This window comes from Ranitomeya imitator, chromosome 2 (genome assembly GCF_032444005.1).
Source record: "Ranitomeya imitator isolate aRanImi1 chromosome 2, aRanImi1.pri, whole genome shotgun sequence".
NCBI classification, from domain to species: Eukaryota; Metazoa; Chordata; class Amphibia; order Anura; family Dendrobatidae; genus Ranitomeya; species Ranitomeya imitator.
Genome location: NC_091283.1, coordinates 717,216,354 through 717,242,481, shown reverse-complemented (window position 1 = coordinate 717,242,481; position 26,128 = coordinate 717,216,354). Strand labels below are relative to the sequence as shown.

The window sequence follows — 26,128 nt, the reverse complement described above, 5'->3', positions numbered from 1 at the left end:
CTGCAGCTAGGCACGGGAGCGCCGCTACCTCCTTCCTCCATTAAGATCCAAAGTTGTCCCTACATTGCGCAGATACGCCTGGGCATTACGTAAATATAGCATCACTGGGATCCCTATCCCTATACGCACTAAACTCTCCAAACAAGCGAGTATGATGAAGGCTCTGGTGGAGCCGAAACGTCTCATCGCTTTTTTGAAATATTCTGTTATGCTCCCTGAACACATTTAATAAATTTGTTAAAAATTTGGCATTATATTCCCTTTGAGAGTGCGGTGAAATTTATATTTGGCTATTTACGGGACCATTCGGTCCGTTGCACCTGCACCCCAATTCTCTGACAGAGTGCACGCTATATCTATCACTATAATATAATATGGCAGCACTGTGGCGCAGTGGTTAGCACTGCAGCGCTGGGGTCCTGGGTTCTAATCCCACCCAGGACAAGATCTGCAAAGAGTTTGTATGTTCTCTCCGTGTTTGCGTGGGTTTCCTTCGGGTACTCTGGTTTCCTCCCACATTCCAAAGACATACTGATAGGGATTCTAGATTGTGAGCGCCATCGGGGACAGTGATGATAATGTGTGCAACCTGTAAAGCGCTGCGGAATATGTTAGCGCTATATAAAAATTATTATTATTATTATTATAATAATAATGGGAAATCCGCATAAAATCCGCAAAAATAATGAACATGATGCTTATTTTTCCGCAATGTGTTTTTTTGTGGAAAAAACGCATCATGTGCACAAAAAATGCGGAATGCATTCTAAATGATAGGATGCATATGTATGCATTTGAGCGTTTTTATCACAAAAAAAAAAAACACAAAAATTCCTGAACGTGTGCCCATACCCTAAAACCGGACAACGCCTATAAACAAGGTGCGCTTCAGAACGTCCATCAGACGTAGATGCTACATTTACAAAGAAAACTGAAAATGTGATTGTTTACAGCATCAGCGACCCATGACCAAGAGCTTTAATATGACCGTATACAATCACAGCTACAGCAATAAATACATCAGATTAGCAGAATATACATGGTTTTCACTTTACATTGGTTTTAACTTATAAGTGCAGGAATCTCGGCGTACAACACAGTGAGTCATTACATATAGTTGCGTATTCTTCTGTATAACATCTTCATGAGGACGACAATGTCTTCACAGTCGGGCACCTTCTCTGCCGTGGACAGAATCCTAACTCAGGTCCTGCCATGTGTCCAGGTCAGTGTCCCAACACAAAACTAGACATCCAGAAGGAGTCAAAGTATAGTTCATCCTGGTAGATGGGTAAAGTGCTGTCCAAAATGTCATTTATAAAGAAAGCCGCGTTGAAGACCCTTTAAGGTGTTCCCAGTTGTTATATAAAGCATAGACACTTGTAAGAGCGAGACCAGCAAGTCCACCGCGAGCAATGCCACGAAGGCCGGCTGTGGAGAGAAGAAGGGACAGATATTACAACCAATTCATCTAGAGGAGGCTCAGCTCCAGGATATGGCTTCTACCTAAACAAACTGTTACGTGGATGTGAATATACGTATAATGTCGCACCAGCTTCTGAATGTATAGAAAACAATATCATCCCCTACATCCTGCTAGTTAGTGGTTAGAGGAGCGGTCAAGGACTTGTCATGGCTCCGGCTTACACCAGGCCGATTAGCTGCAAACAGTAGATCAGTGGGGATGCCGGGTGTTGTCCACAGCCGATCCCAAGGAAAGGTCAATGTACTACAAGTCCTGGACAACCCCCTTTAAATCAAATACCGGCCTTTTGAAAGACATTTCACAACATTCCAGTGTGACACGACATACAATAGTGTCATGACAGAAATGCTTGGTTACTTAACGGCAATATGCTACAACAACAACAAAAAAAAAAAGTTTGCATTAACGGTTGATCCAGAATTGTGCTGAATGCCCGGCCCCAGAAACTGCAATGCATTGTGGGTAGCTACAGGTAGCATCATATGGTTCGATCACGCCACACAGCAGAATTATAATAAACCAGTGTCCGGTCTGCTAAAGTCCACAACAAGCAATAATAGAAGAGTAGAAGATGGCTTTTAGTTGCTGTATTTATTTTTTAGTTACAGTAATTGTGTATTTAACTCCCCTCTAACAAGGGGATTTTACGTGATGCCATTTCCAAATCTATCATTCTAACCCATGGTACTTCTGTATATACAGCACTATAAGGAGCAGACAGAGCCGGTGCTCAGGAATGGCGCCTGCCGGGTGGCTCCTGCAACCCATGGTACCTCCATATATGCAGCTCCATCAGGAGCGGACACTGCCGATGCTCAGATGGCGCCTGCCGGGCGGCTCCTGCAACCTATGGTACCTCTGTATATGCAGCACCATCAGGAGCGGACACAGCTGATGCTCAGGAATGGCTCCTGCAACCCATGGTACCTCTGTATATACAGCACAATCAGGAGCGGACACAGCTGATGCTCAGGAATGGCTCCTGCAACCTATGGTACCTCTGTATATACAGCACCATCAGGAGCGGACACAGCTGATGCTCAGGAATGGCTCCTGCAACCTATGGTACCTCTGTATATGCAGCACCATCAGGAGCGGACACAGCTGATGCTCAGGAATGGCTCCTGCAACCTATGGTACCTCTGTATATACAGCACCATCAGGAGCGGACAGAGCCGGTGCTCAGGAATGGCTCCTGCAACCCATGGTACCTCTGTATATACAGCACCATCAGGAGCGGACACAGCTGATGCTCAGGAATGGCTCCTGCAACCCATGGTACCTCTGTATATGCAGCGCCATCAGGAGCGGACACAGCTGATGCTCAGGAATGGCTCCTGCAACCTATGGTACCTCTGTATATACAGCACCATCAGGTGCAGATACAGCCGATGCTCAGGAATGGCTCCTGCAACCCATGGTACCTCTCTATATACAGCACCATCAGGTGCAGATACAGCCGATGCTCAGGAATGGCTCCTGCAACCCATGGTACCTCTGTATATGCAGCACCATCAGGAGCTGACACAGCTGATGCTCACGAATGGTTCCTGCAACCTATGGTACTCCTGTATATGCAGCACCATCAGGAGCGGATACAGCCGATGCTCAGGAATGGCGCCTGCCCTGCAACCTATGGTACTTCTGTATATGCAGCACCATCAGGAGCAGACACTGCCGATGCTCAGAGATGGCGCCTGCCGGGAGGCTCCTGCAACCTATGGTACCTCTGTATATACAGCACCATCAGGAGCGGACACAGCTGATGCTCAGGAATGGATCCTGCAACCTATGGTACTTCTGTATATGCAGCACCATGAGGAGCGGACACTGCCGATGCTCAGAGATGGCGCCTGCCGGTCGGCTCCTGCTTACAGTCTGGTTCCTTATCTCTAGTATGACAGCCATGCTCTACCCTGTGTGAGGCTAGTGTTCTCCTTACAGACTGCTGAGTGAGCATGTTCCAGAGGCTGGTACTGATATCTCCGCTGACTAACACTTGTCCTATACCTCACTTCTATTTTCTGCATAGATGTGGCTCTCATTATATCCCAGGTCCAGGATGAGCCATCCGTCAGTCTCTGGATTGTTCGCACTGCACTCTTATTACTTTCCCCATTTTCCTGCCTACCCAGCACCTTTCCTTTTGCTTAGGTTGCACCCTATTCTCCTTCCCTGACACTTAAGGCCGGAGTCACACTACAGTGAGATACGGCAGAGTCTCGCTGGTTAAAAACGAGCTCTGGCACCGGCACTCCAGAGCGGAGCGTGCGGCTCCATGTATTGCTATGCGGCCGCACGCTCTGCTCCGGAGTGCAGGTGCCAGAGCTTGTTTTTAACCAGCGAGACTCGGCCGTATCTCACTGTAGTGTGATCCCGGACTTAATCGTGGTCTGTGTCTTTAGTAAATAGATGTAAAAACCAAATATTGGTTGATATGAAATGTAATCTAATTCATGGCAATGGAAAAACCATCAGTCTGTCACAAAGTGTTGAGTTAGCATCTAATAAAATAATTAAGAGGACTGCCCTATCACACGCAAATACAGGGCATACAGGTCATTATTGATAGGAGGCAAACAGAATATATACAGAGTAAGTACTAACAAGAGGGGACAGTCTTAAATCTGGTTCTTTTTTTCCCACAGAAACAGCACCTCTCTCGTCCATCTGCAGCTCATCCTTATTAAACGAGAAGCCATCGGGAGGTTGATGCTGCCTGAGCCTCGTGCAGCATGTATCAGAAAAAACTTAGGGTCTAATTCAAAGCTTTTGCGCCAGTATTCTGAAGAGTCACAATTTTGGAGCAATTCAAAGCTGTGCTAAAATTCTGAGACAGAGTTGCCATTTTCAACTAGTTCTGACAATGTGGAAGGAGCTGGGGCAGGACGGGGTCGTGATGATCACCACTCGCCAAAAATCATGCCACGCAGCGGGATTCACTGCACCAGAAATCTTACTCCAGCAGGGACTGGAGTAGGATTTGTGCTGAGGTACATGCCACCGGTCCAGTGCTTCAGATTGATAAAGAGGCATATGCATCTTCATGAATCATGAGCGTCTGACTCCAGAACTTCTCCTCAGGACTGGTGTAAATAATACCAGACTTGATGAATCAGACCCATAATTTGAAGATGTGGCCAGAGACTATAGGATCAAACTAAACCTGCACAGCTCCCGGCAGGCTTCCCAGCTCCAGCTGATTAATAGATTGCTCACTATGCACACACATCGGAGAGACCCGTCAATCAAATGGAGCTGGCCTGGGCAGAAGCCAGGCAGGGCTCATGCAGGTTTTATAGGCTCTCACCCTATAGTACCCTGTCAAATATTCAAAATATCTTTTTTTCTCTGAAACACAAACATACCTGGCTGCAATTGTGCAGGCTCCAGTTCATGCTGCCCCAAATATGTAATGACAGATTCCCCTATAGAGTCACCATAACTACATCTTCGTCCTTGTGATATTATGTGATTCACGTTCATCAAGCCTCATTTCCCTCTTTATTATTTTTATTCCAAAAACTTACTACTTCTCAGCTCCTGAGAACAGCAAGACATTTATGAAGACTCGAACATGACATCTATAAAATAAGAAGCGGTTTACAAGTAAATGAGTGGGGAGGCTACTGCAGAAGCAGATCTCAGCATTTCACTCCTTCACATGACAGATCAATGCGTGGTGGCCCGGAGAAGCCATCAGCAATGTCAGGAAAGCACAGAGATCTGAAACCAGCAATGACCTCTGCACAACCCTCCACCAGCACTGTAACACTATTACTGGGGACTAAAGGCACAAACTCCACCATTACGGCCTAGGAGCTGGAGAGTCTAATACCTGCTCAGATGAGAGCGCCATCTTTGTTAGTAGCTGATCACAAGAGGTGAGCAGCTGGATCTGGGTATGATCGATGCCCATACAGCACAGCCACTGACGGAGTGAAGCTTTACACATGGTAATTAAAGGGTTATTCCAGTCTCATCAGAAGCGCAGACCCCACAGATAGCAGCGTGCAGTGAGGCTGAAGAAGGCTATATCCAGCGATACGAACAGTTTGAGAGCAGCGCTTACAAGCTGTAAAGCAAAGAGAATGCAAGCAGGGTGCGCCGCTTGCCCAAGAAATCTGATAAACTAGAGGTGGCTGGTAACATGGGCAACAAGCATTAAACTATAGAATTAAAATTCCCTCCATACATTATATTTTTCAATAAGATTTACAATTAAACAAAATGACGCAACTTTTTAGCCAGGTCTATAAAATGCATGAATATGGAGGGTCCTCCACAGCAGGAGGCCTTTCTTACAGATCTGGCTATAGATTAGAGCCACACAGGGTTAAACAGGTTGTTAACAGACAGCCCCATTAAGAAGACAACAGGACAGCACCTGTGGACTTGTACAGCATCCCAGTCATAGTACCAGCAGCTACAGTATTCAGGTCGTCTTCTGCTCCTCTGGACTTCTCTATGATCACACCAAAGGCACTGTAGAGTAATGCTGGACAACAGACGTAGGTTAATTAGAAAAATAACACTCCAGAGGTAGGTTAAGTAAAATATTGGGGATTTGCATTTTTTGAGATTTCCCAGGTTTTCTTAGCAAAAGTGACCCTGGACTCTTGGAAGGTTGCCAAGCCGAGCAGTGTGCATGTTGTAATGCCTCTCTACGCAAATCCAGCTGGCGGATATGACCTGAATATTTCTGGTGTAGGCCGAGAGGAGATCACAAGCAAACATGACAGGCTGTTATACTGATAACATGGGATGAGAGGGCATGTTTGTACGCTTCCAGACTAGCACTCCGCACACAAGTGGGAAGCGCACTCTCAAGGAAGCACTGCGCCGCCTTATGCCGCGACTATGTGGCACCAAAACGGCACCCACAGCCTGTAGCATGGAGAGGCAGCACCTTCTTCTGCCAGCAGTGTAACACGGTCACAGTTATCACACAACTGGACAGCTGACTACTGCTGGGTACAATACCAACCGATCCGTCCACTTACCTAAAGACCCCAGCGTGTTGGCCCACATTGCACCTTGCCTCGTGACCATGTTCAAGATCCTAGGCAAAAAGACAGGTTACTTTACACACAAGTCAAATGGGAAACCAGAACCAGCCAATGACAAATAGCTCCTCAGGAGAATGAGTTGCCGGTGAACAGGACATGTCTACCACCGGTGTAGGCAGAATATAATGTATGTTTCCATACTAGCACTGAACTATGGAGTACAGTTCAGCGCACTCTCGAGGAAACACAGCAGTGCCCAATACGAACGCACAGACCACCAAACAGTGACTGCGCACCCCATAAGACGGCAGCGCCTTCTTCTATCAGCAGTGTAACACTGTCATTGGCGTAAAGTGGCGCTAGACAGTTGACTACTGCTGAGAACCAACGAATGTTACCTATAACCTGAAAGAATGGGCTCCATCATGAACAGAAGACTACCCGTCTTGTTGAATCAAGCATAGTAATGGAAGTCCCCAACTAGTTCATGCCGACATTATAGAAAGTGATTATTGTACTTGTTTTTATTATGTATACCACTCCTCACATGTAAAGCGTCATGGAATAAATGGCGCTATAATAATAATAATAATAATAATAATAATAATAATAATAATAATAATGTATGAAACCGCCCCACAGATCCCTGTGAGAATGAAGATTGGCAGTGCATTGTTCATACATAAAGCTCTGAACTGCCAGGGAGAAGCCCAAGGGGCACTTACATTGCATGACTATGGGTACAAGGGCTCCTAGGAACATTTCCCAATAATCGTGCAGTGTAAACAGGCTGCCGATCATCTGAGCAGCAAGCAGAACAGGCGAGGTTAGCATTCACTTTGCTAAAAGAGATCATAGTTCCCAGCAGAACATTCCCTGTGTAAACACGACACATGGTGCTGAGAACAACGGCAGCCTGCGAGCACAGAACGGTCTGTAACTGATCGCTGCGTGCACACCGTAAGCGTGGCCTGCCCGTGTACAGACTATGTACAGCAAAAAGAGCTGATACATGGTCATTAGTGCTGAAAGTCAGGTGATGCTTTCCCACCACCGCCAGATCTTAGGTCACCTCACTGCAAAATCACTCATACAACTGGACAGTGCCCGAACTTCACAGATGACGAAAACGCAGCGCACACATTTATAAGTGTATATATACTAGTGTATAACATGCTTACACACAGTATTTTCTACATATCGTACATACACACAAGCCGTTCTATTAAAGGTCATAGTGTGTCTAGGAAACAAAGTTCATATACTGCCCTCTCCTGGCTGTCACAATATTTGCAGAAAACCACTGCTCATAAACCTGGGTAAAGATGCTCTACCATCAAAGTCTTTATCCTCTAAGCCCTTCATGATCTTGCTATTTTCTACATGTGTTTCCTCCCCTTATTCTAAGAGCTATGACCCCTATTTTAACTGCGAATGGTAAGGTTTCATACTGGGTCATAATGCTTTCATGTTTGGAGAGAAGTGGTTCATCCAAAACATGGGGACCGCAATGGGAACTCCGGTCGCTTGCCCTTTGCCACGGCGATTAGGGATCAGCTGACGCCGCACAGTGTGAAGAAGGCGGAGGGAGAGGCGAAGATATGCACAGCGCATGCCCATGAATACCAGTCCCGCAGTGTGAATAAATCAGAAGACTGCGAGGCGGGATCTCAGCGCAGCCGCACAGGCGCAGTCAGCCCCACATCATGTCAGAAGACGGGCAGCGCTAACTGTGCATGTCCAAGGGATAACATAACAGCGCCGGCTCTGGGACAGATTCAAACAAAGCTGAGGAGGCGGCGACCGGCACCAAGGGGGTATGAATGACGGCTGTGCTGCGTCTGATTAGGAAGGAAAGTCCCGCCTCCCTGGCGATTTCACGGTATGAGGGGACACATTTTATAAGTGTTTATTTCAGCGTGTGCAAGGAGTATAACTAAAAGCCACCTTGTCCAAATGCAGCATTAGTGCTGCACATGGTGGCTCTTTTATACTGTGTTCCAAATTATTATGCAAATGACATTTTTCTTGGATTTTCCTAGATGGTCGGTGCAAATGACGGTCAGTCTAATAAAAGTCATCACCCGTTAGAGCAATGGTCCCCAACTCCAGGCCTCGAGGGCCGCCAACAGTGCAGGTTTTCAGGATTTTTTTAGTATTGCACAGGGGTTGGAACCATCACCTGTGCAGATGATCACATTACCACCGATGCAATACTAAAGAAATCCTGAAAACCTGCACTGTTGGCGGCCCTCGAGGCCTGGAGTTGGGGACCCCTGCGTTAAGAGTATACATTGAATATTATTGAAGAAACCTCCCAATGATAACAGTATAATCTCCAAAATGAATAATAACTCAAAATGCACTGTTCCAAATTATTAGGCACAGTAGAATTTCTTTACATTTGATATGTTTTAAAGAACGGAAAATGCTCATTTGTGGAATTTGCAGCATTAGGAGGTCACATTCACTGAGCAAAAAAGCTATTTAACTCCAAACTTACAGGTCAAGTTACATGTTAACATAGGACCCCTTCTTTGATATCACCTTCGCAATTCTTGCATCCATTGAATTTGTGAGTTTTTGGAGTTTCTGCTTGTATTTCTTTGCAGAAGTCAGAATAGCCTCCCAGAGCCGCTGTTTTGATGTGAACTGTCTCCCACCCTCATAGATCTTTTGCTTGATGATACTCCAAAGGTTCTCTATAGGGTTGAGGTCAGGGGAACATGGTGGCCACACCATGAGTTTATCTCCTTTTATACCCATAGCAGCCAATGACTCAGAGGTATTCTTTGCAGCATGAGATGGTGCATTGTCATGCATGAAGATGATTTTGCTCCTGAAGGCACACGTCTGCTTTTTATACCATGGAAGAAAGTTGTCAGTCAGAAACGCCATTTACTTTGCAGAGGTCATTTTCACACCTTCAGGAACCTTAAAGGGCTCTACCAGCTGTTCCCCCATGATTCCGGCCCAAAACATGACTCCTACACCTCCATTCCGACGTTGCAGCCTTGTTGGGACATGGTGGTCATCCATCGACCATCCACTACTCCATCCATCTGGACCATCCAGGGTTGCTCGACACTCATCAGTAAACAAGACTGTCTGAAAATTAATCTTCAGGTATGTCTGGGCCCACTGCAACCGTTTCTGCTTGTGAACACTGTTTAGGGGTGGCCGAATAGTAGGTTTATGCATCACAGTAAGGCTTTGAAGGATCCTACACCTTGAGGTTCGAGGCACCAGCAGCTTCAAATCACTGTTTGCTGCTTTGTAATGGTAGTTTGGCAGCTGCTCTCAATTTAATGAATTTGTCTACCAGAAACCTTCCTCATTATGCCTTTATCTGCATGAACTCTGTCTGTGCTCTGTTTCAGTCACAAATCTCTTCACAGTATAATAATCACTCTTAAGTTTTCGCGAAATATCTAATGTTTTCATACCTTGTCCAAGGCATTGCACTATTTAACGCTTTTCAGCAGCAGAGAGATCATTTTTATTTCCCATATTGCTTGAAACCTGTGGCCTGCTTAATATTGTGGAACATCATTTTTAAGTAGTTTTCCTTTAATTAGAATCACCTGGAAAACTAATTATCACGTGTTTAAGATTGATTTCAGTGAGCCATTGAGCCATGAAACACAATACCATCCACGAGTTTATTTGAAAAACAAAACAATTAAGTCTTTATGACACTTAAATCCAATTTGCATAATAATTTGGAACACAGTGTAGTTACAAACACCTGGGAAGAGGGGAAAGGTTCCCTTTAATATATTGCAGTCATCATATTATATGGCACTGTGCACTTACAATTGCTCATCCCCCGCCCCCATTACTCTCTATGTAGAAAAAGGGAGGTCAATTTTCCCAGTATGACTCAGTCCCTGCAAAAGCCCCTGGCAGGGGAGGAGCAGAGCAGCTGGGTCAGGACTTGAAGGGGGGAATGATTTATGCAGGGAAGAGAGAGACTTCCTGTTTCTACATAGAGCTGAGCAGAGAAAAGAATAATTGGCTTGGTAGAAAGGCAAAATGAGAAATTGTAAGTACACAGTGCTATATAATATGGTTGAAATACATCAGAAGACTAAAAACTTTGATTCTATAAATGTAAACATAGCTTGGGGAAGCATTCGTGCAGGGGTGCATTCGTGCACTATTATTCGTGTATTTTTATTCAAAGTACTTTTTTCTAAGTATTCGGCAGTTATAACATGGCAGTTAGACAGGGCAGGAGACCGGTAAGAAAAACTAAATATATTCACTATTTCCTTGAAACAGAACAAACACTCACCATTAGTGTTGAGCATTCCGATACCGCAAGTATCGGGTATCGGCCGATACTTGCGGTATCGGAATTCCGATACCGAGATCCGATACTTTTGTGGTATCGGGTATCGGATACATAGAGATGTGTAAAATAAAGAATTAAAATAAAAAATATTGATATATTTACCTCTCCGGCGGCCCCTGGTGAGTCCGCGGGTAACCGGCAGGCTTCGTTGTTCAAAATCAGCGCTTTTAGGACCTGAGAAACACGTCCCGGATTCTGATTGGTCGCGGGCCGCCCATGTGACCGCCACGCGACCAATCACAAGCCGCGACGTCACCGCAAGCTATTAGCGCGCTCATTTTTGAAAAATGAGCGCGTTAATGGCTTTGAAAGACATAGCGGCTTGTGATTGGTCACGTGGCCGCGACCAATCACAAGCCGCTACGTCTTTGAAAGTCATTAACGCGCTCATTTTTCAAAAATGAGCGCGCTAATAGCTTGCGGTGACGTCGCGGCTTGTGATTGGTCGCGGCCACGCGACCAATCACAAGCCGCTATGTCTTTCAAAGCCATTAACGCGCTCATTTTTAAAAATGAGCGCGTCAATAGCTTGCGGTGACGTCGCGGCTTGTGATTGGTCGCATGGCGGTCACATGGGCGGCCCGCGACCAATCAGAAGCCGGGACGTGTTTCTCAGGTCCTAAAAGCGCTGATTTTGAACAAAGAAGCCTGCCGGTTACCCGCGCTGAGTTCAGGGGCCGCCGGAGAGGTAAATATATCAATATTTTTTATTTTTATTCTTTATTTTACACCTCCCTATGGATCCCAGGGCCTGAAGGAGAGTTTCCTCTCCTTCAGACCCTGGGAACCATGAGAATACCTTCCGATACTTGATGTCCCATTGACTTGTATTGGTATCAGATATCGGTATCGGCGATATCCGATATTTTTCGGGTATCGGCCGATACTATCCGATACCGATACTTTCAAGTATCGGACGGTATCGCTCAACACTACTCACCATATGTATTTGCATATTCTATATCCTGGCTGCTGCATTCACTCACATTAACTCTCTACACTCCTTCCATATCGGCCCCTCAGTCCTTCCCTCTCCTATGTATAGCACTCATGCTCTGTTCACATTGCTTAACAGCGCAGATCCATTCAGTCCCACCATCCAACACAAGAGACGCTCTCACAAATCACTTAACCATCTGCTCACTCTTTCTATCCTCCTTCTCCTAGTCGCTGAAGACATCTCTCCAAACCCCGGCCCCCCCATGTTATAGCCAGTCAAACCTCCCAACTGCTACACTCAGACAGAAGGCATGCATGGAATATTAAAATTAATAAGGTTAGAGGGGTTTCTCTTTCAATTGTGCCCTTTGGAATTCTCGCTCTGTGTGTAATAAACTCTCCTTCATTCATGACTTCTTCCTTTCTAATTCTCTTAATCTCCTGGCTCTTACTGAAACCTGGATCCAGCAGTCAGACACCACCGCTGCTGCTGCTCTTTCATATGGTGGACTACATTTTTCTCATACCCCAAGATCAGACAACAGAGCAGGTGGAGGGGTTGGACTGCTCCTTTCACCCAAATGTACTTTCCAAGTTATCCCCCCAAGTACCCTCACGGGTCTTCCCTTCCTTTGAGGTCCATGCTGTCAGACTCTACGTCCCCTTCTCCATGCGAGTGGCGGTGTTGTATCGTCCTCCCGGCCCCTCTCATCAGTTCCTTGATCACTTTGCCACCTGGCTTCCACACTTTCTCTCCTGTGACACCCCCACTCTTATCATGGGTGATTTCAACATCCCCATTGCGTCTCCCCTCTCCCCACCTGCTTCTCAGCTTTTATCTCTAACCTCCTCTTTCGGCCTCTCGCAGCATACTAACTCTCCAACGCATGAAGATGGAAACTCCCTTGACTTGGTCTTCTCCCGCCTTTGCTCGGTGGATGATTTCACAAACTCCCCTCTCCCGCTCTCTGACCACAACCTTCTTTCATTCTCTATCAAGAACTGCCATCCCGCTCAGGTCACCCCCACTTTCCACACTTCTAGAAACATACAGGCCATTAACACCCAGAAAATTATGAAGAACTTGCAGTCCTCATTGGCCCCAATCTTCTCCATCTCATGTCCTGATTCTGCTCTGAAGCATTACAACGAAACCCTGCAAAGTGCCCTGGATGAAGCTGCACCTCCTATACAGGTCCTTCTCAAAAAATTAGCATATAGTGTTAAATTTCATTATTTGATTACAATTAAACTTTCATATATTATAGATTCATTATCCACCAACTGAAATTTGTCAGGTCTTTTATTGTTTTAATACTGATGATTTTGGCATACAACTCCTGATAACCCAAAAAACCTGTCTCAATAAATTAGCATATTTCACCCATCCAATCAAATAAAAGTGTTTTTTAATAACAAACAAAAAAACCAACAAATAATAATGTTCAGTTATGCACTCAATACTTGGTCGGGAATCCTTTGGCAGAAATGACTGCTTCAATGCGGCGTGGCATGGAGGCAATCAGCCTGTGACACTGCTGAGATGTTATGGAGGCCCAGGATGCTTCAATAGCGGCCTTAAGCTCATCCAGAGTGTTGGGTCTTGCGTCTCTCAACTTTCTCTTCACAATATCCCACAGATTCTCTATGGGGTTCAGGTCAGGAGAGTTGGCAGGCCAATTGAGCACAGTAATACCATGGTCAGTAAACCATTTACCAGTGGTTTTGGCACTGTGAGCAGGTGCCAGGTCGTGCTGAAAAATGAAATCTTCATCTCCATAAAGCATTTCAGCCGATGGAAGCATGAAGTGCTCCAAAATCTCCTGATAGCTAGCTGCATTGACCCTGCCCTTGATGAAACACAGTGGACCAACACCAGCAGCTGACATGGCACCCCACACCATCACTGACTGTGGGTACTTGACACTGGACTTCAGGCATTTTGGCATTTCCTTCTCCCCAGTCTTCCTCCAGACTCTGGCACCTTGATTTCCGAATGACATGCAAAATTTGCTTTCATCAGAAAAAAGTACTTGGGACCACTTAGCAACAGTCCAGTGCTGCTTCTCTGTAGCCCAGGTCAGGCGCCTCTGCCGCTGTTTATGGTTCAAAAGTGGCTTTACCTGGGGAATGCGGCACCTGTAGCCCATTTCCTGCACACGCCTGTGCACGGTGGCTCTGGATGTTTCCACACCAGACTCAGTCCACTGCTTCCTCAGGTTCCCCAAGGTCTGGAATCGGTCCTTCTCCACAATCTTCCTCAGGGTCCGGTCTCCTCTTCTCGTTGTACAGCGTTTTCTGCCACATTGTTTCCTTCCAACAGACTTACCATTGAGGTGCCTTGATACAGCACTCTGGGAACAGCCTATTTGTTGAGAAATTTCTTTCTGGGTCTTACCCTCTTGCTTGAGGGTGTCAATGATGGCCTTCTTGACATCTGTCAGGTCGCTAGTCTTACCCATGATGGGGGTTTTGAGTAATGAACCAGGCAGGGAGTTTATAAAAGCCTCAGGTGTCTTTTGCATGTGTTTAGAGTTAATTAGTTGATTCAGATTAGGGTAATAGGTCGTTTAGAGAACCTTTTCTTGATATGCTAATTTATTGAGACAGGTTTTTTGGGTTATCAGGAGTTGTATGCCAAAATCATCAGTATTAAAACAATAAAAGACCTGACAAATTTCAGTTGGTGGATAATGAATCTATAATATATGAAAGTTTAATTGTAATCATTACATTATGGTAAATAATGAAATTTAACACTATATGCTAATTTTTTGAGAAGGACCTGTACATAGAACAACTCGGCACAGATGGCGACAACCGTGGCACACGCTGCAAACACGTTTCCTGCAGCGGTGCTTCAGGTGCGCCGAACGTCTGTGGAGAAAATCTAATCTACCCGAAGATTTCATCCATTATAAGTTCATGCTAAAAACATACAACTCTGCCCTTCACCTCTCCAAACAAACCTATTTCAACAGCCTCATCACCTCACTGTCAAATAAACCTAAACGTCTCTGACACTTTCCAGTCCCTACTCAACCCAAGAGCAGGCCCCAACCACAGATCTCCATGCTGACGATCTGGCCAATTACTTCAAAGAAAAAATTGACCACATTCGACAGGAAATCATCTCCCAATCTCTTCATACCATGCACTGTCCTCCCTCCCCCACTGCATCTAGTTCACTCTCTGACTTTGAACCAGTTACAGAAGAAGTAAGCCGGCTCCTTGCATCTTATCGCCCGACCACTTGCACCAGTGACCCCATTACGTCACATCTCCTCCAGTCCCTTTCCCCGGCTGTCACCTCTCACCTAACAAAAATATTCAACCTTTCCCTCACTTCCGGTATTTTTCCCTCCTTATTTAAGCATGCCATCATACATCCATTACTTAAAAAAACCATCCCTCGATCAAAACTGTGCCGCTAATTATAGACCTGTCTCTAATCTTCCCTTCATCTCTAAACTCCTCGAACACCTGGTCCACTCCCGTCTTACCCGCCATCTCTCAGATAACGCTCTTCTCGACCCTCTTCAATCTGGCTTCCGCTCTTTACACTCTACTGAAACTGCCATCACTAAAGTCTCTAATGACCTACTAACAGCTAAATCTAATGGTCACTACTCCATGCCAATTCTCTTGGATCTCTCTGCAGCATTCGATACTGTGGATCATCAGCTCCTTCTCACTATGCTCCGCTCCATCGGCCTCAAGGACACCATTCTCTCTTGGTTCTCCTCCTATCTCTCTGACCGATCCTTCACTGTATGTTTTGCTGGTTCCTCCTCCTCTCACCTTCCCCTTACTGTTGGGGTTCCTCAAGGATCAGTCCTAGGCCCCCTCCTCTTCTCGTTGTATACTGCCCCTATTTGACAAACAAGCAGTAGATTTGGTTTCCAGTACCATCTCTATGCTGACGACACCCAATTATACACCTCTTCTCCTGATATCACACCTGCCTTTTTAGAAAACACCAGTGATTGTCTTACCGCTGTCTCTAACATCATGGCCTCCCTCTATCTGAAACTGAACCTGTCAAAACTGAACTCCTCGTGTTCTCTCCCTCTACTAACCTACCTTTGCCTGACATTGCCATCTCCGTGTGCGGTTCCACCATTACTCCAAAGCAACATGCCCGCTGCCTTGGGGTCATCCTTGATTCCGAGCTTTCATTCACCCCCCACATCCAATCACTGGCTCGCTCTTCTTATCTGCATTTCAAAAACATTTCTAGAATTCGCCCTTTTTTTTTTTTACTTTCTACTCTGCAAAAACTTACTGTTTCACTTATTCATTCTCGTCTGGACTATTGTAACTCTCTACTAATCGGCCTCCCTCTTACCACACTCTCCCGCTCCTGTCCCGAATGCTGCTGCCAGGATCATATTCCTCACCAACCGTTACACCGATGCCTCTACCTTGTGCCAGTCATTACACTGGTTACTAGGGTTGAGCGAAACGGGTCGGCCATTTTCAGAAGTCACCGACTTTTGGCAAAGTTGGGTTTCATGAAACCCGACCTGACCCCTGTGTGGGGTCGGCCATGAGGTCGGCGATCTTCTGAATCTGGTATCGGAATTCCAATCCCGAGTTCCGATATGTTTGCAATATCGGAAATCGGTATCGGAATCCATATTTAAGTGTAAAATAAAGAATTAAAATAAAAAATATTGTTATACTCACCCTCGGACGCACCCTGGTACTAACCGGCAGCCTTCCTTCCTTAGAATCAGCGCGTGAAGGGCCTTAGATGACGTCGCGGCTTGTGATTGGTCGCGCGACCAATCACAAGCCGCGACGTCACCGAAGGTCCTTCAAGCGCCGATTCTTAGAAGGAAGGCTGCCGGAAAGAAGCAGGGCGCGTCCGAGGGCGAGTATATACCTAATAGGAATATACTCACCCTCGGACGCGCCCTGCTTCTTTCCGGCAGCCTTCCTTCCTAAGAATCAGCGCTTGAAGGACCTTCGGTGACGTCGCGGCTTGTGATTGGTCGCGCGAGCGGTCACATGGGCGGTCGCGCGACCAATCACAAGCCGCGACATCATCTAAGGCCCTTCACGCGCTGATTCTAAGGAAGGAAGGCTGCCGGTTAGTACCAGGGCGCGTCCGAGGGCGAGTATAGCAATATTCTTTATTTTACACTTAAATATGCATCCCAGGGCCTGAAGGAGAGTTTCCTCTCCTTCAGACCCTGGGACCCATTGGAAACCCAATGCACTGCATTGGGTTTCGTGTTTCGGCCGACCCCGACTTTTTTATAGGATCGGCAGATTTCACTCTACCCGACTTTTGAAAAAGTCGGGTTTCGTGAAACCTGACCCGATCCTATAAAAGTAAAAGTCGCTCAACCCTACTGGTTACCCATCCACTCCAGAATCCAGTACAAAACTACTACCCTCATCCACAAAGCACTCCATGGCTCAGCACCACCCTACATATCCTCTCTGGTCTCAGTCTACCACCCTACCCGTGCCCTCCGCTCTGCTAATGACCTGAGGTTAGCATCCTCAATAATCAGAACCTCCCACTCCCGTCTCCAAGACTTTACACGTATTGCGCCGATTCTTTGGAATGCACTACCTAGGTTAATACGATTAATCCCCACAGTTTTAAGCGTACCCTAAAAACTCATTTGTTCAGACTGGCCTACCGCCTCAATGCATTAACCTAACTATCCCTGTGTGGCCTAATAAAAAACAAAAAAAAAACAATAAGGTTCCTCGCATCATGTTCTCATACACTTTATGCAGTTATTAGCCCTCTGTGTCTGTACTGTTACATACTTAGGCAGTTAACTGGTTCATGCAGCTTTACACGAACACCCGATTCTTACACTCTGGCTGGTCCGAACAATGAAAGCAATTGTTACCATCCACCTCTCGTGTCTCCCCTTTTCCTCATAGTCTGTAAGCTTGCGAGCAGGGCCCTCATTCCTCTTGGTATCTGTTTTGAACTGTGATCTCTGTTATGCTGTAATGTCTATCGTCTGTACAAGTCCCCTCTATAAGTTGTAGAGCGCTGCGGAATATGTTGGTGCTATATAAATAAAAATTATGGGAGGAGTGCTTCTTTAACCATTAAAGGGGATTTCCAATACCTGGGTGATTTTGGAAGCCTCCCTGTTCAGTTTCCTAGACTAAGGGGAGATACTGTCTCTTGTGCTATTCTCTGCCTTATTACACTGAGGTGTATAACACTTCATTCCTTAGCACCATATTGATGAATCGGACATTAGTTTGACCCCAGCAATAAAACCTTACTTACTGCACATTTTTTGGTTTGGACCACACCATGTTCTGTGTCTCTTTTAGACCGAGACGGAGGCCATTAACTGCACCAAATGTGGCTCCTGGAAAACAAACATTACTTCTCAGAGGAAAGCAGCCATTGCTGAAATAATGGCTTCTGGGGATCTTCACCCCTCATCAATAATAATTATATATGAAATGATCCTAACTATATGAAAACCTGAGATCTCAGGAAATAGCTGTGCGATTCCAGACTAGCACCAAACAGAAGGTCCTGAGCGGCGCACTCTCGAGGAATCCCAACACCACTAAATGCTAGTATGACCTGTCACCAGAACGGCAACGACAGCCACCAGCACGGGGCAGCAGTGACTTTATCTGCCAGCAGTGTAACACAGTCACAGGCACAGACCGCACCGGACAGCTGACGACCGCTGGGTAGGTACATTTACTCTGCAGACCTGGAATGGTAGGATCATCTCTACAGATAGGATAGACCGTCAATGATAATTTCTGGTCAGATCATCAAAGGGTTGCTCCATCATCACTTACTTCTGCAATCGGAGCATAGCGCCACTGAAGAAGCAGTGTCCACAGGTGCCAGCCAGGACGTGTGCACGGCCAGAAGGATTATGCACCAGTCCTACTCATTAGGTTAGGTGATATCTGCATCAGCTAGCTGTACACATGTCCTAGGAGGCACCCATCATCAGGACAAAAAAAAATAATGAACTTCTAAGTTAATCAAAGCTGACTCCCTGAGAACAGTACAAAGCATGTCAAGGCAACATGTCAAGTGCAAGTCAAAAATATCCACAGAAGAGCATCTGGGACTGTGTGCGCCATCACCAACATGTCAGCAAGCACTGTGCTTCCCTGCAATAGCAGCGTCAGCCAACAGGGGGCATCTGTCCACGGCTAAAGGTCTGTGTGTGGTAGGTATGGATATAACCCACCAGCACAGTCACCCCTTACAATTACCAGTGTCTACTTCAAAGGGGGAGACACGACATACGCCGTACATGTACGGCGCATGTCATGAAGGGGTTCATGGGATAGTGGACAGGCACTTGGAAGGGAACATGACGGCAGGTAGAGTACTAGAAAACCACACTATAAATGGTCCCAAAGTAGAAGAAATATAAGTAGCCACAAGAAGGGCGATACCATGAGCGCTCACTGGGACGGGGAGGTGCCAAATAAAACCTGAAGACTTCTGCCAATCACCAGGACCACTGGAGTAAGGTTTGGTTTCATAGTTCTTCAACTTTTGGAAATCAGATTATTTTGTGGGAAAAATAACTTATAATAACTGCTGCAAAAATAACTAAAGCATTGGTAGAGGTGTGTTTTTAAGTGGAATTCTTCTAACTACAGAAAAGTCTTCATCATGGAAGATTTCACACTACAAACCTGTCATACAGCAGCCTCCAATAGTGAAAAATGCCAGCTCAAATCTGCCCCGAGTCTTATTGGCTCCGGTTGGTAAAATGAATTCATCAGTATCCTACAGGACGACAAATGTATCATCATGGAGGAAGAGGAGGATTGCTCAGTGTCATAGGGACAAGACATCTATAAACCTTAGTGGTTACTTTCCTGGGAGAACAAGTGATTTTAATAGAAGAGTCACTCTACACACTGTACTCCTCAGGCGTTGTACCAGGCTTGTAGTTATTCCCTATCCCCAGGAGAAAAGACCTCCCTGATCACTGGAGGTCCAGATGCTCCACCTCAGCTCCAGTCAGACGGCTCTGAGGAGTCTGTCCTTGGAATTGCTGGGGTCCCAGTGGTCGGACCCCAAAAGAGATCAGGAAGATAGGAGAGGGGATAACTTCCAGGCTTGGTGCAACCTCATCAAGTCATGACATTTTCATGCACCTTTCATAGAATTAGTTATTCATTAGCCACCATTGTCCCCACGACATTAATCGGAGTGTGGTGGAAATCTTACTACATCATGCACAGGGGACTTACCTGCACCAAGTATCTTGGATCCACATTTAAGTACGGTGAAAGAGGGCTCATCCCGGTTACTAAAATAAAGGTGGAAAACGGGCATTAGTTCAACCATCATTTCTATCAGGTGATCTATCAGCCTTCCCTGTGAGCTGCCCATAGAGGTGGATCTGCCAGCAATACAGCACAGCAATTCGGAGCCGTGGAGAGATGGCTGACAGCACCGGCTATAGGACACAAGGCTTTATATGGCTTTACCAGAGTACGAGGCTGCCTCACCATGGCACACTGAACATACTGGATATTCAGATGTCTGGCAATCTGCATTATAACCACACAAAATAAGTCTGAAAAGGAATGCGTCATTGGCAGATTACCTTTTAAAAACAGACTTCCGTTAATACACTACTGAAAAAAATAAAGGGAACACTAAAATGCCACAACCTAGACATCACTTAACCCCCAAATGTGGTTTGCACGTTAACGACAGGGTTAATTTTTACAATTCTGACCACTGTCCCTTTATGAGGTTATAACTCTGGAACGCCTCAACGGATCCCAGTGATCCTGACACTGCTTTCTTGTGACATTGTACTTCATGGTAGTAGTAAAATTTATTGGATATTACGTGTGTTTATTTGTTGGGAAAAAAAACAAACAAAAAAAAACAAAACGGAAATTTGGCAAAGATTCAGAAAATTTCGTAATTTTCCAACTTAGAATTGTCATGCCCTTCAGGCTAAGTGCACACGTTGCGGATTCGTGTGCAGATTTTTCTGCACCGCTTTTGCAAAATCCACAGGTAAAACACAGTGTGTATTATATAGTAGATAACATTACTCAGAGAGAGGCAATAAGAAGTAGTCTATGCTGAAACAGTGGAGTACAAGGAGGCAGCCAGACATAGGACCAATGTGAATAGAAAGTGATATTTACCTGGAAAAAATAAGAAATATTAACGTTCGCCCATATTTGCTGATTACTGCTGTTGCCCAGAAATGTATGAAGAATATAACCCATGTGTAACAGCAAAATATTAGACGGAGATTAGGATTTGTAATGGGAAGAATTCCCCTTCATTCCCTGTTCCTATCTGTTGCTATACTGATGCAATCCATTGTAAGCGATTGCACACTCAGAACATAGTAAGGTTGTCAGCACTACATGGGTGATATGTATTTTTCTTACATTGTGTTGCTGAAGCGTTCCCTTTATTTTTTTGAGAAGAGTATAATTCTAATAACTTTGGTATTTATCCTTTACTAGATGGTGGTCCGAATCTAACGCATCGGGTATTCTAGAATATGCATGTCCACGGAGTATATTGCCCAGGGAAGGGGGAGCCGCCTGTGTGCATGTGGCCGAGCTGGGGGGGAGCCGCCTGTGTGTATGTGGCCGAGCTGGGGGGGGGGGGGGGAGCCGCCTGTGTGCATGTGGCCGAGCTGGGGGGGAGCCGCCTGTGTGTATGTGGCCGAGCTGGGGGGGGGGGGGGGGGGAGCCGCCTGTGTGCATGTGGCCGAGCTGGGGAGCCGCCTGTGTGCATGTGGCCGAGCTGGGGGGGGGAGCCGCCTGTGTGCATGTGGCCGAGCTTAGGGGGAGGAGCCGCCTGTGTGCATGTGGCCGAGCTGGGGGGGAGCCGCCTGTGTGTATGTGGCCGAGCTGGGGGGGGGGGGGAGCCGCCTGTGTGCATGTGGCCGAGCCGGGGGTGGGAGGGGTGGAGGGGGGCGGGGTTGGAGCCGCCTGTGTGAATGTGGCCGAGCTGGGGAGCCGCCTGTGTGCATGTGGCCGAGCTGGGGGGGGGGAGCCGCCTGTGTGCATGTGGCCGAGCTGGGGGGGGGGGGGAGCCGCCTGTGTGCATGTGGCCGAGCCGCCTGTGTGCATGTGGCCGAGCTGGGGGGGTTGGGGAGCCGCCTGTGTGCATGTGGCCGAGCTGGGGGGGGGAGCCGCCTGTGTGCATGTGGCCGAGCTGGGGGGGGGGGAGCCGCCTGTGTGCATGTGGCCGAGCTGGGGGGGGGGGGGGGGGTGTTGGGGAGCCGCCTGTGTGCATGTGGCCGAGCTGGGGGGGGGAGCCGCCTGTGTGCATGTGGCCGAGCTGGGGGGGGGGAGCCGCCTGTGTGTATGTGGCCGAGCTGGGGGGGGGGGAGCCGCCTGTGTGTATGTGGCCGAGCTGGGGGGAGCCGCCTGTGTGCATGTGGCCGAGCTGGGGGGGGGGGGAGCCGCCTGTGTGCATGTGGCCGAGCTGGGGGGGGGGGAGCCGCCTGTGTGCATGTGGCCGAGCTGGGGGGGGGGGGAGCCGCCTGTGTGCATGTGGCCGAGCTGGGGGGGGGGAGCCGCCTGTGTGTATGTGGCCGAGCTGGGGGGGGGGGGAGCCGCCTGTGTGCATGTGGCCGAGCCGGGGGTGGGAGGGGTGGAGGGGGGCGGGGTTGGAGCCGCCTGTGTGAATGTGGCCGAGCTGGGGGGGGGGGGAGCCGCCTGTGTGCATGTGGCCGAGCTGGGGGGGGGAGCCGCCTGTGTGCATGTGGCCGAGCTGGGGGGGGGGGGAGCCGCCTGTGTGTATGTGGCCGAGCTGGGGGGAGCCGCCTGTGTGCATGTGGCCGAGCTGGGGGGGGGGGGAGCCGCCTGTGTGCATGTGGCCGAGCTGGGGGGGGGGGGAGCCGCCTGTGTGTATGTGGCCGAGCTGGGGGGGGGGGGGGAGCCGCCTGTGTGCATGTGGCCGAGCCGGGGGTGGGAGGGGTGGAGGGGGGCGGGGTTGGAGCCGCCTGTGTGAATGTGGCCGAGCTGGGGAGCCGCCTGTGTGCATGTGGCCGAGCTGGGGGGGGGGAGCCGCCTGTGTGCATGTGGCCGAGCTGGGGGGGGGGAGCCGCCTGTGTGTATGTGGCCGAGCTGGGGGGAGCCGCCTGTGTGCATGTGGCCGAGCTGGGGGGGGGGGGAGCCGCCTGTGTGCATGTGGCCGAGCTGGGGGGGGGGGAGCCGCCTGTGTGCATGTGGCCGAGCTGGGGGGGGGGGAGCCGCCTGTGTGCATGTGGCCGAGCTGGGGGGGGGGGAGCCGCCTGTGTGTATGTGGCCGAGCTGGGGGGGGGGGGGGGAGCCGCCTGTGTGCATGTGGCCGAGCCGGGGGTGGGAGGGGTGGAGGGGGGCGGGGTTGGAGCCGCCTGTGTGAATGTGGCCGAGCTGGGGGGGGGGGGAGCCGCCTGTGTGCATGTGGCCGAGCTGGGGGGGGGAGCCGCCTGTGTGCATGTGGCCGAGCTGGGGGGGGGGGAGCCGCCTGTGTGTATGTGGCCGAGCTGGGGGGAGCCGCCTGTGTGCATGTGGCCGAGCTGGGGGGGGGAGCCGCCTGTGTGCATGTGGCCGAGCTGGGGAGCCGCCTGTGTGCATGTGGCCGAGCTGGGGGGGGGGAGCCGCCTGTGTGCATGTGGCCGAGCTGGGGGGGGGAGCCGCCTGTGTGCATGTGGCCGAGCTGGGGGGGGGGGGAGCCGCCTGTGTGCATGTGGCCGAGCTGGGGGGGGGGGAGCCGCCTGTGTGTATGTGGCCGAGCTGGGGGGGGGGGGAGCCGCCTGTGTGCATGTGGCCGAGCCGGGGGTGGGAGGGGTGGAGGGGGGCGGGGTTGGAGCCGCCTGTGTGAATGTGGCCGAGCTGGGGAGCCGCCTGTGTGCATGTGGCCGAGCTGGGGGGGGGGAGCCGCCTGTGTGCATGTGGCCGAGCTGGGGGGGGGAGCCGCCTGTGTGCATGTGGCCGAGCTGGGGGGGGGGGAGCCGCCTGTGTGTATGTGGCCGAGCTGGGGGGAGCCGCCTGTGTGCATGTGGCCGAGCTGGGGGGGGGGGAGCCGCCTGTGTGCATGTGGCCGAGCTGGGGGGGGGGGAGCCGCCTGTGTGCATGTGGCCGAGCTGGGGGGGGGGGAGCCGCCTGTGTGTATGTGGCCGAGCTGGGGGGGGGGGGAGCCGCCTGTGTGCATGTGGCCGAGCCGGGGGTGGGAGGGGTGGAGGGGGGCGGGGTTGGAGCCGCCTGTGTGAATGTGGCCGAGCTGGGGAGCCGCCTGTGTGCATGTGGCCGAGCTGGGGGGGGGGAGCCGCCTGTGTGCATGTGGCCGAGCTGGGGGGGGGGGAGCCGCCTGTGTGTATGTGGCCGAGCTGGGGGGAGCCGCCTGTGTGCATGTGGCCGAGCTGGGGGGGGGGGGAGCCGCCTGTGTGCATGTGGCCGAGCTGGGGGGGGGGGAGCCGCCTGTGTGTATGTGGCCGAGCTGGGGGGGGGGGGGGAGCCGCCTGTGTGCATGTGGCCGAGCCGGGGGTGGGAGGGGTGGAGGGGGGCGGGGTTGGAGCCGCCTGTGTGAATGTGGCCGAGCTGGGGAGCCGCCTGTGTGCATGTGGCCGAGCTGGGGGGGGGGAGCCGCCTGTGTGCATGTGGCCGAGCTGGGGGGGGGAGCCGCCTGTGTGCATGTGGCCGAGCTGGGGGGGGGGGAGCCGCCTGTGTGCATGTGGCCGAGCTGGGGGGGGGGGGAGCCGCCTGTGTGTATGTGGCCGAGCTGGGGGGAGCCGCCTGTGTGCATGTGGCCGAGCTGGGGGGGGGGGGGAGCCGCCTGTGTGCATGTGGCCGAGCTGGGGGGGGGGGAGCCGCCTGTGTGTATGTGGCCGAGCTGGGGGAGCCGCCTGTGTGCATGTGGCTGAGCTGGGGGGGGGGGGAGAGCCGCCTGTGTGCATGTGGCCGAGCTGGGGGGGGGGGGGGGGGGGGGGGGGGGGGGGGAGAGCCGCCTGTGTGCATGTGGCCGAGCCGCCTGTGTGTATGTGGCCGAGCTGGGGGGGCGGGGGGGGGGGGGAGAGCCGCCTGTGTGCATGTGGCCGAGCTGGGGGGGGGGGGGGGGGGGGGGGAGCCGCCTGTGTGCATGTGGCCGAGCTGGGGGGAGCCGCCGGTGTGCATGTGGCCGAGCTGGGGGGGGGGGGGAGCCGCCTGTGTGCATGTGGCCGAGCCGGGGGTGGGAGGGGTGGAGGGGGGTGGGAGGGGTGCGGGGTTGGAGCCGCCTGTGTGCATGTGGCCGAGCTGGGGGGGGGGAGCCGCCTGTGTGTATGTGGCTGAGGGGGGAGCCGCCTGTATGTATGTGGCCGAACTGGGGGGGGGAGCCGACTGTGTGCATGTGGCTGAGGGGGGAGCCGCCTGTATGTATGTGGCCGAGCTGGGGGGAGCCGCCTGTGTGCACGTGGCTGAGGGGAGCCGCCGCCCTCACACGGACCCGATGTAGGAGCAGCTCCTCTCCTGTCCCCCGGAGGTGCCGTGGTCTCTTATCTTGATCACCGGTGCACGCCACGACCTCCTCCCAAGGCCACGTGTGATCTGCCCCTCCGTACATACTTACACGGCACGCCGGCCAGGTCAGACTGAGAATATCCGGGGGATCCTCCGAAGATGCCGCCGAGTCCTCCCCGGCCCCCGGGGTGGTTGTTGGTGTCCATCTCTCGGTGAGATTGGCCTCGTGCCTCACTATCCCCTCTCTGACCTTTCCACTGCAGCCGTAAAAGAGAGCACTTCCGGTGTCCCCTCCTCTTCTTACGGCTCCTGTTTTGCGATAGTTTCCTTGCTTTACGGCTCCCGTCCCTCTACTGGTGGCTTTTACTTCTCGACTCTAATCTGTATCGTCTTGTGTCGGCAATGACGGCGAAGTGCGCATGCGTGCTCGATGTGCTAGGTCACCCGAGAGTGTGTATGGCATGTGCTCTCAGTATGGGACGGGACCCCTCACCAGACCCCCTATAGTGGACGGGACCCCTCGCCAGACCCCCTATAGGGGACAAGACCCCTCACCAGACCCCCTATAGGGGACAAGACGCCTCACCAGACCCCCTATAGGGGACAAGACCCCTCACCAGACCCCCTATAGGGGACGGGACCCCTCACCAGACCCCCTATAGGAGACGGGACCCCTCACCAGACCCCCTATAGGGGACGGTACGCCTCTCCAGACCCCCTATAGGGGACAAGACCCCTCACCAGACCCCCTATAGGGGACGGGACCCCTCACCAGACCCCCTATAGGGGACGGGACCCCTCACCAGACCCCCTATAGGGGACGGTACGCCTCTCCAGACCCCCTATAGGGGACGGTACGCCTCTCCAGACCCCCTATAGGGGACGGTA

At 50.4% G+C, this 26,128-nt stretch overlaps 1 protein-coding gene and 3 non-coding genes across 5 annotated transcripts; all 4 read right to left on the bottom strand.

Moving 5' to 3' along the window:
- Positions 1-943: 943 nt before the first annotated feature.
- LOC138665560 (mitochondrial import inner membrane translocase subunit Tim23) lies at positions 944-25,650 on the bottom strand. Of its 2 annotated transcripts, XM_069753152.1 has the most exons (8): positions 25,350-25,576; positions 20,024-20,082; positions 19,460-19,553; positions 18,063-18,147; positions 6,490-6,548; positions 5,874-5,984; positions 5,017-5,070; positions 944-1,431 (listed from the first exon to the last, which is right to left on the bottom strand). In XM_069753152.1, the coding sequence occupies exons 1-7, from the start codon at positions 25,444-25,446 to the stop codon at positions 5,048-5,050; spliced, it is 528 nt and encodes a 175-aa protein (XP_069609253.1). In that variant the 5' UTR covers positions 25,447-25,576; the 3' UTR covers positions 944-1,431; positions 5,017-5,047. The 2 variants fall into 2 exon arrangements, with proteins under 2 accessions (XP_069609253.1, XP_069609252.1); XM_069753151.1 differs by lacking the exon at positions 5,017-5,070 and having other exon boundaries at positions 25,350-25,650.
- LOC138668312 (small nucleolar RNA SNORA74) lies at positions 6,264-6,461 on the bottom strand. Its single transcript, XR_011319138.1, has one exon. It is a non-coding gene; the product is annotated as a small nucleolar RNA SNORA74 (small nucleolar RNA).
- Positions 6,680-6,877, bottom strand: LOC138668313 (small nucleolar RNA SNORA74). Its single transcript, XR_011319139.1, has one exon. It is a non-coding gene; the product is annotated as a small nucleolar RNA SNORA74 (small nucleolar RNA).
- Positions 18,285-18,485, bottom strand: LOC138668314 (small nucleolar RNA SNORA74). The gene has a single exon (XR_011319140.1). It is a non-coding gene; the product is annotated as a small nucleolar RNA SNORA74 (small nucleolar RNA).
- Positions 25,651-26,128: the final 478 nt, after the last annotated feature.